This window comes from Rhincodon typus, chromosome 1 (assembly GCF_021869965.1).
Source record: "Rhincodon typus isolate 14 chromosome 1, sRhiTyp1.1, whole genome shotgun sequence".
Classification (NCBI taxonomy): Eukaryota; Metazoa; Chordata; class Chondrichthyes; order Orectolobiformes; family Rhincodontidae; genus Rhincodon; species Rhincodon typus.
The window spans coordinates 48,173,322-48,189,097 of record NC_063332.1 but is presented as its reverse complement, the minus strand read 5'-3'; the positions used below and the strand labels follow the sequence as shown (position 1 = coordinate 48,189,097).

The window sequence follows — 15,776 nt, the reverse complement described above, 5'->3', positions numbered from 1 at the left end:
CTCTGATGCTGCTTGGCCTGCTGTGCTCATCCAGCTCTGCACCTTGTTATCTCAGATTCTCCAGCATCTGCAGTTCCTACTATCTCTGAATATATTCTAGATAGTTTTCTGATCAACAACAGTATCAAGAGTTGTAGGGAATGGAGGGTGGGGTTGGATAAGAAAATGGAATAAGGCCACAGTCTAATCAGTTACGATCTTAAATGCCAGAACGGGTTTGATGGGCTGTATCGCCGACTCCTGCTCCTAATTCTTATGCATGTTTATAAAAGCCCAAGTTAGTTAGACAAGAAACCACAATAAACACATTCAACAAATTAGCATTACTATAACTAATATGGTTTTAGTTGTGAAAATTTATTAATTTACAAAATTATTTTTTATCAATGATTTGTTTTATGAAAAACACAGCAACTTATAAATCATAGCAACTGCTTATTCATTGATAATGCTTACAAAATATAGATTGCATTTTGAAGTGGGACTTGAATCCATAATTGCTCAAATCAGGCGTTAGATTGCCACCAACCCAAACCAACAACATACACATTTCAGATCTGCAGTCAATATTTTCTTAGGCTCAGCATCACTGGACTGGCTTGGAAATAGAAATGGCATTACTCAGGTTCAACAACTTATTACCCAATATTTAGTTATATAATAGCGTGACCTAAGAATTAAGACACATTACAGAAACTAGCCCCAAAGTGTATTTCTCCTATCGTCCAGGTGACTAAATAATTCACACTTCAGACTAGGCCACTTTTAAATTAACAGGCACATGCACACAATCACAGCAGTGTCAAAAATTTAATTTCATCCAATCTATAAAATTATTGTAACATAGGAAAGAAAAAGAATCACTATTTTGACTAGTGGACTAAAAGCACTTTACGGATTTGAAATTTCTCAAACCAAATGGCATTAAGCTGAGCTCTCAATTTGACGTCTACCAGATCCGGAAAAAATAAATCCCTCCAGAATCAGCCTGAACTCTTGATACTTTGTAATTGGGTTTAATAGGTAGCTCTATTGGCATCACCACAGGACCATAAAACACAGCAGAAAAAGCAGAACATTCAGCCTACTGATTCTGCACCACCTTTCAACAACATCATGGCTGGTCAATAATCCTCAATTCCACTTTCCTGCCTTTCCCTCATAACTCTGGAATTCTTTACGGATTAAAACTGTCTGTCTATCTCAGCCTTGAATAGTCCTCAAAAGAATCTTACAGATTCAATACCTTCCAAGAGAAGGAATTTCTCCTCATCTCTGTCTTAAATGGGCGATCCCTTATTCTGAGATTATGCCCCACACTCCCACAAGGGGAAGCAATCTTTCCCCATATAACCTATCAAGTTACTTAAAAATCTTAGATGCTTCAATAAAGGTCATCTCTCATTCTTCTAAACTCCAATGATTATAGGGCCAACCTACTCAATTTCTCCTTGCAAGAAAATCCCTCCATTCCCAGAGTCAATCTAGTGGACCTTTTCTGGACTGCCTCAACACCAGTATATCTTTGCTTAGATAAGGGGACCAGAACTGTTCGCAGTATTCCAGCTGTGATCTTTTTACAGCCTTGTGCAGTTTTAGCAAGGCTGCCCTATTTTTATGCTCCAATTTCTTTAATATGCAATATTCCACTGGCCATCCCCATTATCTGCAGTTCTTGTATGCTAGCTTTTTGTGACTTAAGCATGAGGACTGGCAAATACCTCTGTCCTGTAGCTTTCTGCAGTCTCTCTTCAAATAATATTCAGCTCCTCTATTCCTCCTGCCAAAGTGCATAACTTCATATTTTCCCACATTACATTCCATCATCTTCCTAGACAGAAGCAGGTAATTGCACAGACTCTCATAACTGAAGCTACCCCACGATGCCTGAATATTTACTGGAAATCTTGAACAATCACCATCATGTTCCGCTAGTGTGGTATGTAGCAAGCACCATTCTGGGTATGCATTGAATTCCAAACCACATTCTGAAGAACTATATGCTGTCAATGTGGTCACTACTGAACTAAATAGAATTTAATAGCAACATTGTAATATTCATTATAAAAATTCCCATAAAGCCAAAAATCTCCAAATACAAACACAGTGTGATATAACTTTCATTATAAAATTAAAGATCTGGCTTTCAACAGTCTTTATTAACAGAACATCAGTTGCTGCACCGGTGAATTCAAGACCTTCCAAATATAAATTTTTATTCCTTATTTATCACATTAAAAATATGTTTTGTCCAAATTCCACTTTCCCAATTCATATTATAGATTGCGAGCTATTTGAGTGGCTGACTTAACCCATGATTTAGGCTTTAGACTGCCTAGATAGGATATTTCAAGCATTATTTTAGACAGAACAACTTACCTTTCATAAAATTTAAAAACAAAAAACAGTCATTGAACAATCTCTACCTGGCAGATAGACCACATGTCTTTAAGGAATGTGACATCATCAGTTAGATAGTAGTCTCTATAAACTTGTAGAACAAATTTTAGGTTGAGATCCTTCCAGTCGGCGGTATCATGTATCAAATAAGCATTGACTCTTTCCCATGGTTCGTCATCTAGCAGGAAGATTTTATGAAGGACATTTTTTTAACTGGAATGATTTGAACAACTGATTTTTATCACTGAAGAAACCAAATAACAAAGAAAAATTGAACAGTACATCTAGGCAGCAGCCTCCCCCAGCAGGATGCCACCCTCCTTTTACTTTGTTCAAGAGCATAACCACTAAATAACATCTTCCATTGTTAAATAATTTGCTCCGAATCTAAAATTTTGGTTAACTGGTATTCCACCCACGTGCATTTATTGGAGTCAATGGATAGTCTGTTGATTGCAAATGAAATCCAAATGTTCATCTGTATATTCACTCAACAGAAATGAAAGTCTGTGCTTCCAGCATTTAGATATTTTAGACATTTTGTATTTATTTAATTCTTATATTGAGCTTTTTAACCTTTATTAGAAGATCTAACCCTCAATCTTATGAAAACTACAGATTGTTGCTTTGTAGCACAGAACTTCAGTATCGCTGCTGACAAGACCTTTCAGCTTGAACTCATCAGATCAGATGCAAGGAAACCAAATTTCAGAAGGAGCAACATCTTATACTGAGAGAGAAATGGGTGAAAGGTTGAGAAATTTCCACAAAGAATGCACCAGGGAGTTATTACCCCATGGCTTCTCAATTCAAAAAAAGTCACCATGCCTAGACAATTTCCTAGCAAATATAATGAGCTAAACTGCAAGCCAATTGGCAATCTGAAAGTGGTTACTAGTGCAAAAACAGCTTAGAAGCTACATATATTCATGTATAGAGACCCATCCTTGGCAGGAAAAAAAAGAAGACATTTGTCTAGGAAATATGCCTTTTTTGAAGAGGCCATGGGAACTGTAGCTCCCTGGTGCGTCAAGGCTGAACCCAGAATGAAGAAAGATTGTTTAAAATACAAGGCCCTAATTTGGATTTGTTTTAGCTTTCATAACGTTCATAGGCATAAATCTTCACATTTGTAATTTGCTTTGATGATTAAATAATTTTCTACAGTCTTATTTGATTTTTGAGGTATTGGGATAGTCATAATGGAATTAGGTCTGTGGTGAACAAAAGTAGTTTTTAACAAAAACAAAATTGCTGGAAAAACTCTGCAGGTCTGGCAGCATCTGTGGAGAGAATGCAGAGTTAATATTCAGGTCCAGTGACCCTTCTTCAGAACTGATTGTTTCTAGGAAAAGATTGGTATAAATGCTGAAGATGGGGTGGAGGGAGGAGGCGGAGTAAACGATAGGTGGAGATGGAGAGAGAGCGAGAGAGCGAGAGAGCAACTGCTAATAGGCACCATTAATGGCTGACAGTGGGTTGTTTGTGCTAGCAGCCCATGTGCTATCAAGGCCTAGCGTAAAGGAGTTGGGATAAGGACATGGGAGAAGGTGCTCAAGCCCTAAAATTGTTGTACTCAATAGAGTCCAGAAGGCTTTGGGGGTCCCACGCAGGAAATGAGATGCTCTTCTTCCAGCTTGGGCAGAGCTTTGCTGGAGCACTACAGCATGCCCAAGACAGAGATGTTGGCTAGAGAACAGTGATATGTTGAAGTGGCGGGCAACTGGAAGCTCGGGGTCATTTCTGCGGACAGAACACAAGTGTGTCCCAATCTGCACTTTGATTCTCCAACGTAGAGGAGACCGCATTGAGAGTTAACCTCAGCAGGTATTGAGGTGTAATTTGCATAATTTATGATATTCCAGGGAGATACCATCTCAGGAGTGCCTATGGTGCATTTTGGGTATTTGAGGAAATGAAAATCATAGAAATCATAGAATCCCTAGTGTGGAAACAGGCCCTTCGGCCCAACCAGACCACACTGGCCCACAGAGCATCCCACCCAGACCCATTCCCCTATAAACCCACCTAATCTACACATCCCTGAATACTATGCGCAATTTATCATGGCCAATTCACCTAGTCTGCACATCTTTGGACTGTGGGAGGAAACCAGAACACCCAGAGGAAACCCATGCAGGCACGGGGATAACACGCAAACTCCACACTGACAGTCACCCAAGGGTAGGATCGAACCTGGATCCCTGGCGCTGTGAGGCAGCAGTGCGAACCACTGAGCCACTGTGCTGCCCGGAAGTATGGAACTCTAGCTTCCTACTGCATTCTAGGCAGACTATGGAGTCATAACCAGTTCAAAGCTTGCACACAAAACCACAATTTCTTCTTGCACTTTCTACCTGAATTAGCCACACTCAATGCACTGTGGATTTCAAACTTTCATAACCAATTCTCCAGTTAGCGTATCTTAAATAAATGGGCCAATATCACAAATAGGAACATAAGACTTATGTTTATCAATACTTGTCGTCCCAATAATCTGTATCAGAGTACATTGCAATATCATGCATGAAACTACAGGTCATGCCATCATGGAAACACAACCAAGAACAATTCAAAGCATACTTAACAGCAATCTATGTATTTGACTGGAAACACTGATGCCAATTAAAGAGAAAAACGTATAGGGTCCGAGCTACATGAATAGAAGCACAGGATAATGGGACTATTGGAAAGCTCCAATTGTCTCTCAATATCATCTTTCTTTCCTTTTCCATATTTTACACAATTAAATGTTCTAATCAATACTTCTTTGTTTAGACTATGTATCTCAATTTTTCAGATTATTTAAAAAGCACTCACACCTCAGAGTCAGACAGTGTGTATGCTCAGCCATCCAATGACAGCAAATCGTATTCAAAGGCTTGCAAATGGCTTGTGGGTAGCTCGAAACAGCATGAATGGAGAGCACCATTCCTTCAACGCTGACCACAAAATTAGGTCAATGAGCAAAAAGCATAAGAAGCTATATAATAGAAGGAAGTATTTTTTCATTCAAATTAGTAGGCTATGGACAAGCAACCATAGCTAGAGGAATATGAAACAAACATTTGAAGAAAATATTAGACGGCACTGGAAAGAATAGGGAACTGGAACTGGGAACAGAAAACAATTACATAAGTGACCCGTATAGGCACAAGCACATACATGAACATTTCTGAGAGTCTGTTTAAAGTACCAGAGTGATTTAATGTAAATGCACATGCCTAGAGTACAATTTTTCCTATTGATTCCAATGTGTTATATAAATTAAACGTACATTATAGAAAAACAATAGCAGAACTGCAGCTAGGCAAAAAGCAATAAAATTATGCCAAATTAAACAGCAATATGAGAAATTGCAAGCTTTTAAAGGGCAAGCATTCTCGAAAGTAAATGGTCATATGGAAAAAGAAAAAAAACAATTTGCTCCTATTCCGCTTAGACAAAATGCAAGTTTAATTTTGTCATAGAAACATTGCATCAAATCTCACCTGGATCTCCGATATCATGTGGAACTACATTTGATGTATTCACTTTTGCCAATCTACCATTCATCAGATGTATTCGCTGTGTATTATCTTCCTTCAATACAGCAGCAGCTTAAAAGAAAGAAATTTTCAATGAATTTTCAAATGTGTAAGCAACTCTCAATGCTTTGCTTTTATATTACAACTAAAAATTTGAATCTACGCCCAATTTTGGATTTGCACAATATTCTCAGGTTCCATGCAAGTCTCTTCCACTAGTGGAAACCGCATTCCTTACAATTGAGAAATCAATTTTCAAAATCTAATTTGCAGTCATGGGGTGCAGTGCTCATCACAGGCCTTGTTGTATTGATGATTTGACAATATGTGCCCTCATACATTTGTCCGGTCTTCCTGGAGGGATACAAGCAATGCAATTTAAACAAAATCATCTGTAAACCAACGAATTAGTTTATTTACTTTGTAAGCGAACATACAGAAAACAGTGCTCATATAAAATACTTCCTTGATAGTTCCTTCTTGTACCATCCTTTCTGGCAGCAAGTTCCAGATACTCAATTACCTAGATGAAATTTTTTCTTCCTCAAGTTTCTTCTAAACCTCCTGTTCCTTACCTTAAAATTGTGCTTTTAGTTATTGAACCCTCCAAGAGAAATTTTTCTCCCTATCAATGCCTCTTGTAACGTTGTACACATCAAACAGGTCCCACCTCAGCCTTCTCACTCGAAGTAAAACTACCCCAGCCTATCTAGTCTCTCTTCATAACCAAGTCAATGTTTTCTGCACCTTCTCTGGTGCAATGACATCCTTCCTATAGTATTGCAGCCACAACTGCCAGCTGTGGCCTAACTACCATTATATACAATGCCACCATAACCTCTTAGACCAAAAGATATAGTAGCAGAATTAGGCCATTTAGCCCATCAAGTCTGCTCTGCCTTTTGATCATAGCTGTTATATTTCTCAAGCCCGATTCTCCTGCCTTCTCCCAGTAACCCTTGATCCCATTACGCATCAAGAACCTCCCTGTTTTAAATACACTCAATGACTTGGCCTCCACAGCCCTCTGCAGCAATGAGGTCCACCAATTAACCACCCACTGGCCGAAAAGATTCCTCCTCATCTCAGTTCTAAAGGGTCATCCCTAAAATCTCACCAATGACCAAAGTCAGGCTAACCAACCTATAGTTTCCTGTCTGCTGCCTCCCTCCCTTCCTAAATATGGTTGTTACATTAGCCATTTTCCAGTCTTCTGTGACCCTCCTTGACTCCAGTGATTCCTGAAAAATCACAGCCAATGCCTCCATAAATCTCTTCAGCTATTTTCTTCAGAACCCTGGGGTGTAGCCAATCCAGTCCGGGTGATTAATTTCCCCTTCAGACCTTTCTTCTCCTTAGTGACGGCCACTACTCTCACCTCTTGAAGTTCTGGTATATATAAAATTTGTTAAGACATGATACCCTCCTGAATAGCCATGCTGACTGTGATTAATTCATGCCTCTGCAAGTGGAGATTAATTCTGTCTTCAATTTTTTTCCCCGCCAATAGTCTCCCTTCCATAGATGTCAGACATTAGACTCACTGGCCTGTAATTTGCTGGTTTATCCTTACTACCTTTCTTGAATAATGGTGCTACATTAGCTATCCACCAGTCCTCTGGCACCCTGTGATCAGAGAGGATTAGAAAATTAACATCAGAGCCTGAGCAATCTCCTCCCTTGCCTCCCAAAGAAGCCTGGAATACAAATCACCTGGGCCTGAGACTTAGCCATTTTCAAGCCTGATAAAACCACTAACACTGCCTCCTTCTCAATGTTAACTTGTTCAAGTATTTCATACCCCCCTCCTTAATTTCTAGATATACATCATCCTTATAAGACAGATTGTAAATACAGATGCAAAGTACTCATTTATAACCTCAGTTGTGTCTCTGGCTCCATTCACTGACTGCCTTTTTAGTCCCTACTCTTTCCTTAGTTATGTACCTATAAAACAGCTCTGGCTCCACCACCTTCAAGGATAATTAGGGATTGGCAATAAGTACTGGCCTAGCCAGCAATGACCACATCCCAAAAAAAAGAGAATAAACTTTGAAGACCAGGCAATTACTTTAGCCCCATAAAGTTCAGAATAGTTTCCTTTTGTAAAATGCACCAAATGGAGTATACATCACTTACCAATATCATACTGTAGACTAAGTTCCAGTTTGGGCCATAGCATAATTAGTGCAAATGATGCATAAAAATGAACATCGTATGTATTGTACATTCGATACTCCTGTCCTACAATGCATGAGAAAAATAATTAATACTTTACAGCACTTTATTCTTTATACACAACTAGACAGTCATTTCAATAGGAAAGAACAGTTCCACATTTAGTAGTTGCTTCTTAGGCACACTTGTCTATTTACTGGATCATTGTTTCCAAAATTATCAGTCACAACGCCAATGAAATTTTGGAGTCATTAGCTCCATTGCAGCAACTGTCTCGTTTGACAGTTACAATGCCCTTTCAAATGCTTGTACTTTAACCATCTGTTTTTTAAAGAACTGATTACTGTTACAATCATAGGGGAGTCTTCCCTTTTTTAAACGGGGAAACAATCTCCAAACTAAAACATAAACCATCTCCCACCCAGTGGCTCCGTGGTTAGTTAGCACTGCTGCCTCACAACGCCAGATATCCAGGTTCCATTCCACCGTTGGGCGACTGTCTGTGTGGAGTTTCCACACGTTTCCTGGTTCTGCGTGGGTTTCCTCCGGGTGCTCCGGTTTCCTCCCACAGTCCAAGATGTGCAGGCTAAGTGGATTGGCCATGCTAAATTACCCATAGTGTTCAGGGATATGTAGGTTCAGTGCATTAGCCATGGCAAATGCAGGGTTACAGGCTTAGAGTAGGCGTGGGGGGGTGGAATGTGTCTGGGTGGGATTCTCTTCAGAGAGTTGGTGTGGACTTGTTGGGCTGAATGGACTGTAGGGGTTCTAAGATGCATCCACTCAATGGAAACAACTTCCTGTCTACCAATCTTAATTCTGGAATCACAAGATAGCAGAGGCATTAAAATGGATTTGTCAGGAAAAAGTTTGGGAAGTACACCACTAGACTTTACAAAGCAAAAATCAAAAAATGAGATAATGGCAGAATTATTTACTTGTTGACAAAGTATTTTTTATATATTGTTTCAAAGTATTCATTTGGCCAATTGCCCAACTTAATTAAAATTAGACAATTTCAATGTAAATATTTGGAAAATAAAACACAATTAAATTTCTAGTCAAGTTTAATATTGAAATTATGCAAAACAAAATGTCTGGATTAGTCTCCAAGATATGACAGCTTCAGAACCATTCACACTGATGATGGCCATAGGACAAATCGATTGTTGTTACACTCGCAGAATAATGTAATACATCAACAGTGTATATACCTTCTAAATATGCAAATCGTCCATATTCCTTCATCACTTTGGGTAGAGGTGGAAGCCCATCCTTCCTAATAGTCAAGCCATGTGTTATATTTAAATCATCAGTCACTTGAAGCCAAATTGTCCCTCCATCAGATATGAAATACAGTTCATTAAACAGGGCTGACTTGTACCAGTCAGGTAACTGGCTGTAGAATCAATGGGAACAGAAAAATGTGAACACAGATGCCCCAAATTTACAAAGTTTCAGATTAAAAAGAAAGGATTTTATTTTTGTGATAAATATGTGCAAAACAGGTGTGCAAGAATGTGTAAATGCAGGTCTGATCATTTCCACAAAAACTTGCTTAAGTCAGTTAACCAGAAGATAATTGTAAGTAGGGCAATTTTCTTTAAATAGAGTGGGTATTCTGTCTAGTTTTGTAATTAAGTGGGGGGATGCGCAGTGTTCACTTCAGGAGAACTTCAAGGTTTGTCTTCTTAAGAAACAATGATAGCATTTGCAATTTATCAATTTGTGAAGATCAACATATTCAAAATTATAAAAATTCATGAAAGCAAAAGTACAAATATAGAATTATGTTTAGCTAATAAAATTTCAAAACTACAATTTTGCCCTGCAAAATTTAATTTGGTATGGAATGGAATGGACTGGCCTGGCTCAGTTAAAGATGTATTAATATGGAATATTTAAAACATTTTTGCTACCTACAGTTCCTCTTTGAGGGATGCCCTCATCAGCAACATTCCAAGTAGGTTTATTTCTAGTATTTCCTCAGTACCTCCTCCACCATACAAACTGCTTTAACATTTGCTCTACACATTTGATCTCATTTATATTATTTCTACTCTGCCAAATTTATTCGGCAATTGTTGGTCAATACATATAAATTATTCAAAAGTATGAAATAAAAATTACAGCTTCGCTAATGGTTTAAATAGATAGCTGCACAGTGTTGAATTAGCTAATCCTAATTAGACTCAGCAAAACAAAGGACTGCTGTTTGTAATATAATCCATTGTCCCATACTGGGAAGTTTAACAGTTACATCAGGCAAGGACAGGTTCCAAAATTTAGTGTCTAGGCTGAAATGTGAATGTCTTATTTGGCTAAAGTGACATAAGAGGTCTGCTGTTCCTATAGCTTAAGAAATAAACAGTATCCTCTCAAGGCTGGAAGAATAGATATTAAAAGGGGAAATTATGTATTAACATAGGCCAACTGAGAAAATAAAGTTTATGTATTGCAGTAGGATTTGATAAACTCTGGTGGCCTCAATTTTTTTCAATAAAACGAAGAACTGCGGATGCTCAAAATCAGAAACTAAAATAGGAAGTGTTGGAATAACTCAGCAGGTCTGGTAGCATCTGTGGAGCGAAAAAATGTCAAATATTTGGTCAATGCCAATGGTGGATAGAGTGACAGCGAAAGCAAGGCACAAACAGGGAGATAGAAAGGGATGGCTGATAAGCTGAGAGGCAGATTAATACCGAGTAGGGTCCTAATGAGACCTGTGAATGATTGAAAATGGTGGTGGTTGACCATGGGTTGTTGTGCCAGAGTAATCTATATAAAACAGGATTTTGGGTTGTGGGCATAGGCAACAAACTTGGAACAGGCTGTTCAAAATCAGAGATTGTTGAAACCCAATGTTGAGTCCTGAAGACTGCAAAGTACATAAACAGAGAATGCTGCCAGATCTGCTGAGTTTCTCCAGCACTTCATTACTTTGGTACAACTCTTATGTTTCCAAACAACAATGGTTTATTAGTCTTTTTCTTCTAGATTTTAAGTGAGACCTCATTTGTTATTTCAGAACATAATGAACAAGTCAGGAGAATAAATGCATAATCAAGAACGTGCCACTTTAACTGTATGTTCACCAATTTAGTTCCACCATACAATGACAAATCAATAACAATTGCAAATTCTGATCAGAACAGCATTCAATCTGCTCTTTAGTAAGCTGCACAAACAATTTTCAAGTTGATCATAACTATTTAACTGAAGATGCATAAAATGCTCATATAACATGTTGCATACGTAGGGGACCGAATTAGACAATGCACATTGTTTCATTGTCTTCTAAACAATAGGTTATAGGCAATTTAAGCCTCAGGAAGTGGACAAAATGAATTATCCTATTTTTAAAAAAAAACTTAACATCAAAGGGCAAGTTTAAATATAAAATGCAAATTTGCCTTATGCTTAACTTAGCACTATTTACCCATTTTCTAAAATTGGACGTTGCCAATCATCAATCTTTTGCTCCCACTGTTTGTAATGTGTTAGGGAATAGTGACTCAACGCAGGAGCAGCATCTCCACTTGTCCCAAAAAAGCTTGTGTACCACCTAGAAACAAAATTTAACTCAGGTTAGCAACATACACCATTACCAGAGGGCTTTAATATTCTCTTAGCAACATAAACAATCCCAATATACATATGAACACAACAAGATTAACTATTTTCAGCAACATTATTTTAAATGCTGATGGAACAGTTGAAGCCCAAATGTCTCAAATCTGAGATGATAGTTGTCACCTTAAATTCCCCTTCAAATTATTGCACCAAGCATGGGATTGTTTAATAACATATTAACGACAAGATAAACAAGCATGAACTTCTATGATATATTTGGAAAACTACAAAAGTTGCAGAACATGCAGGTCAGACATGCACAAATAAATAATATCTTGGAGAATGTAAGGCAGTTTTGTTCTGCACTGGTATTAACAAGTTGTTCCATCATGGGTCCTGTCACAAGCTACAAATCAAACATCAAACTTTCTGGTTTGCGCTGGATGAATTACAAACCTGTTCAAGTAATGTAAAATGCATAAGTACAAGGCTGCAGCTGTTCAAGAGGTAGAAGGTTTATTTGGTATGCACAATAATGTGACCATTAAGACAAAAAACTGCCAGAAGTACTGACTATTCAATAAAAGCATTTGGCCAAAACAAAAACAAAAACAAAAATATGAACAGAAGTCGTTCCATTGTCTTTTGACTATCATTACTCACCCTACTGTGGAAACATGTGCAGTAGTGGGTATAATTTTGGACACCCTACCTTCAGAAGGATATTTATGTACAAGGGAATGTACAACCAGCTTTCAATGGGAAACATAGAAGACATACAAGTCTTAAAATATTAAAGAGTAAATGGATGGTGGTGAGGTAAACAGGCTTGCCTGCTTTGACTGAGCAAAAAGCAGTGAAGGAATTAGTACATGAGGGCTACAAAGATGTGGACAGGTAGGGATTATCAACATCCTCATAAAACCATTTTCATGAACAGCAGACATTTGAAATTGATAAGGAAATAGTATTTGACAACGTGTGTGAACTTATAATCGATAAATCAAAAGCACCAGATTAGATATATCCAAGAGTACGGAGGGATACGAGAAAACTGTGGAAGTACTGGCCATAATTGTTTTATTCTGCCTGGTGAAGGAGATCGAGGGAATAACAAATGATACATTCTTGTTCCAAAAAGGGTGTAAAGAGAAGCCCAGTAACTTTAGGCTGTTGTGTTTAAGCACTGGGAAAGTTGAGAAATAATATTTGGATAAAATTAATAGTCATTTGGGCAAATGTGGATTATTTAAGAAAAGTCAGTATGGACTAGTTAAGGGCAGATTGTTTTAACTAAGTAGCTGGAGTTTTTATTTTGAGGCAGAGAACTGATGATAGTCATGTTGACGAGGTGTACATGGACTTCCAAAAGACATGCATCAGTGTGACATGGCAGATTTGAATGCAAAGTTCTCTCATGTAAGAAAAAGGACAATACAACATAAATACAAAATTGGCTGAGTAACAGGAAACAGAGTCCTGATAAATGGATGCCTTTTTTGGACTGAAGGAAGGTTTGTGGTGGAGATTACCAGGTATTATGTTGGGACACTTTTTTTTGGATATATTAGTGTCCTAGACTTTAGTGAAAAGGCACAACCTCAAAAATTGATGATGATATGAAATTCTGCAGCATTGTGAACTGTGAAAAGGTTAATGTAAAGCTTCAAAAAGGACAATTTGTTAGGATAAGCAGACAGACGGCAGATGAAGTTCAATATGGAAAAATGTAAAGTGATTCATTTTGGTCAGAAGAATATGGACAGAGAATAAAGAACAAAAATAGTGCAAATCTAAATGGAGGTACAGGAGCAGAAGGACCAGAGTACGGATAAGGACAAATCACTGAAGTTGATTGTAGAAAATATAGCAATTCTAGTTTTACTAATAGGAGCATAGAATACAAGAGCAAGGAGATTACGTTCAATGTATAAAACACTAGTTCAGCTACAACTGGAATACTGTGTCAAGTTCTAGGCTGCACACTTTAGGGAAGATGTGAAGACATCAGAGATTATGCAGAAAAAATTTGTGTGAAAGTTCCTTGTCCCTGGAATCATCGGTTATGTAGATTGATTGGAGAAGTTGGGAGTTTCTCTTCAAGAAGTAAGAGATAGAGGGGTCTGGCAGTTGACAGAGAAAGGCTGTTGCCACTGGAGAAAGGATTAGAATAAAAGGGCATAGATTTTAAATATTTTGCAAAAGAAGCAATGGAGTCATGAAGAGAAACTTTTTCATGTGGGCAGTTAAGATCTGGAATACACTGAGAATGGCGGAGACAGGTTCATGCCAGGCATTCAAGAGGGAATTGGATTATCTAAAAAAAGATTGAAATATAATGCAGGGTTATAGGGAGAAGGCGAGGAAATGACACGATGTATAGTTGATTTAGAGAGCTGATGCAGACAATGGGCTGAATAAACTCCTCTGTCATAACACTTCAGAAATTTACATAGCATTCCTTAACAAAGTTTTTTGAGAGTTGGGGAGAAATGCATATATAAATATATCTTGTAGAATTTTCTCAGGAGATTGAAACTTGGGCAGACCAAATAATATAGCCAACTGGGTCAAAATGGCCTTTGTTCTAGACAATTTTTATTTGAAAATGGTCTGGTCAAGGTTAAACACATGCACAGAAAATTGGAAGAGATTTTCTTTCCACTTTTACTTCTCTTACCTTGCATGCTCTTTTTCCCTTGATCCAAAATAGATCTTAGGCATGTCCCACGCAAGACAGAACTCAACAACATTTTGTTTTTTTGCTGGAACAAGGCAGGTAGCTGCAATAGCTGCTGCAATGACTTGCCCTTTGTCCGTCTGTTTACCTTTTCCTGGGTGCACAACAAAAAAGTGACACACTCAATTCATTGTTATGTGGATCACTTATGTGGGGGTGAAGGATACTGCCACCATTCCTTGCTTCGGCTTAACAAGATGTTTTTTGCATGATGGCAATTAGGTACATGAGTTAAATATTTACTAAGACCATTGGTACATATGACACATTCAAGACCAAAAGCTGTTCTGATTTTCTTCACTGAAGGCTGTTTTGATATATTGGGTGGAACTTAATGCAGCTCCCAACATTAATTTGTTCAAAATCATTAGCTTATACAGACATAGAATCAGAGATATACAGCACAAAAGCAGACACTTTGGTCCAACTCGTCCACACTGACCAGATACCCTAAATAAATCTAGTCCCATTTGCCCAATATTTGGCCCATTCCCCTCTAAACCCTTCCTATTCTTATACCCATCCAGATGCCTTTCAAATATTATAATTGTACCAGCCTCCAGCATTTCCTCTGGCAGCTCATTCCATACACGCACTATCTTCTGCGTGAAAACGTTGCCCCTCAGATCCCTTAAATCTTTTCCTTCTCACCTGAAACCTAGGATCTCCAGTTTTGGACTCCCCCTGACCTCGGGGGAAAGAAATTGTCTATTTACCCGATCCATGCCCTTCATGATTTTATAAGGTCACCCCTCAGCCTCTGATGCTCCAGATAAAATAGCCCCAGACTATTCAGCTTCTCCCTACAGCTCAAGCCCTCCAACCCTGGCAACATCCTTGTAAATCTTTTCTGAATCCTTTCTAGTTTCAACCACCCTAAGAAAATTTGATAAGTCAGCTTACAGGAAAGGTGCCATTCTGTGGACAATGAGGACAATTGCATTGCGATAGGGTTATAGTTATATGAAAATCAGTTGTTTCAGCGGCGGGAGTCCGGGAGGAAGCGCGAGGGCAGCCTGGGAAGGTGAGCTTTTCGGTTATAAAAGTCTTACCTCGCGTGACTCCATTTTTGGAGTAAGTGAGGTAATATATTTGGGCGGTTGCTTTACCCGAAACACTACCTAGGTAGTGTCTCCCACCCATCCTCCTCCTCTAACCAAAAAAAAAAAGTTCTGAGCGCTGATTTGGTAAGGCTACTAGTATATATTTTTTTTAAAATTTGTCTGTTTGGGAATTCAGAACAGTGGGAATGGATGTTAAGGCAGTTGTATGCTCCTCCTGTAGAATGTCGGAGGTAAGGGTCACCACTAGTGTCCCCACTGACTTCATCTGCGGGAAGTGCACCCAACTCCAGCTCC

General features: G+C 38.4%; 1 protein-coding gene across 2 annotated transcripts in view; it reads right to left on the bottom strand.

Annotated features, from left to right (window-relative positions):
* gba2 (glucosidase, beta (bile acid) 2) overlaps positions 1 to 15,776 on the bottom strand; it is a 67,187-nt gene that overhangs the window by 16,848 nt on the left and 34,563 nt on the right. For both annotated transcript variants that reach the window (XM_048602436.1, XM_048602438.1), the window contains 6 exons: positions 14,359 to 14,512; positions 11,545 to 11,670; positions 9,320 to 9,504; positions 8,067 to 8,171; positions 5,892 to 5,999; positions 2,427 to 2,578 (listed from right to left, as the gene is read on the bottom strand). In XM_048602436.1, the coding sequence (XP_048458393.1) occupies positions 2,427 to 2,578; positions 5,892 to 5,999; positions 8,067 to 8,171; positions 9,320 to 9,504; positions 11,545 to 11,670; positions 14,359 to 14,512 (830 nt within the window). The remainder of the gene's footprint in view (positions 1 to 2,426; positions 2,579 to 5,891; positions 6,000 to 8,066; positions 8,172 to 9,319; positions 9,505 to 11,544; positions 11,671 to 14,358; positions 14,513 to 15,776) is intronic.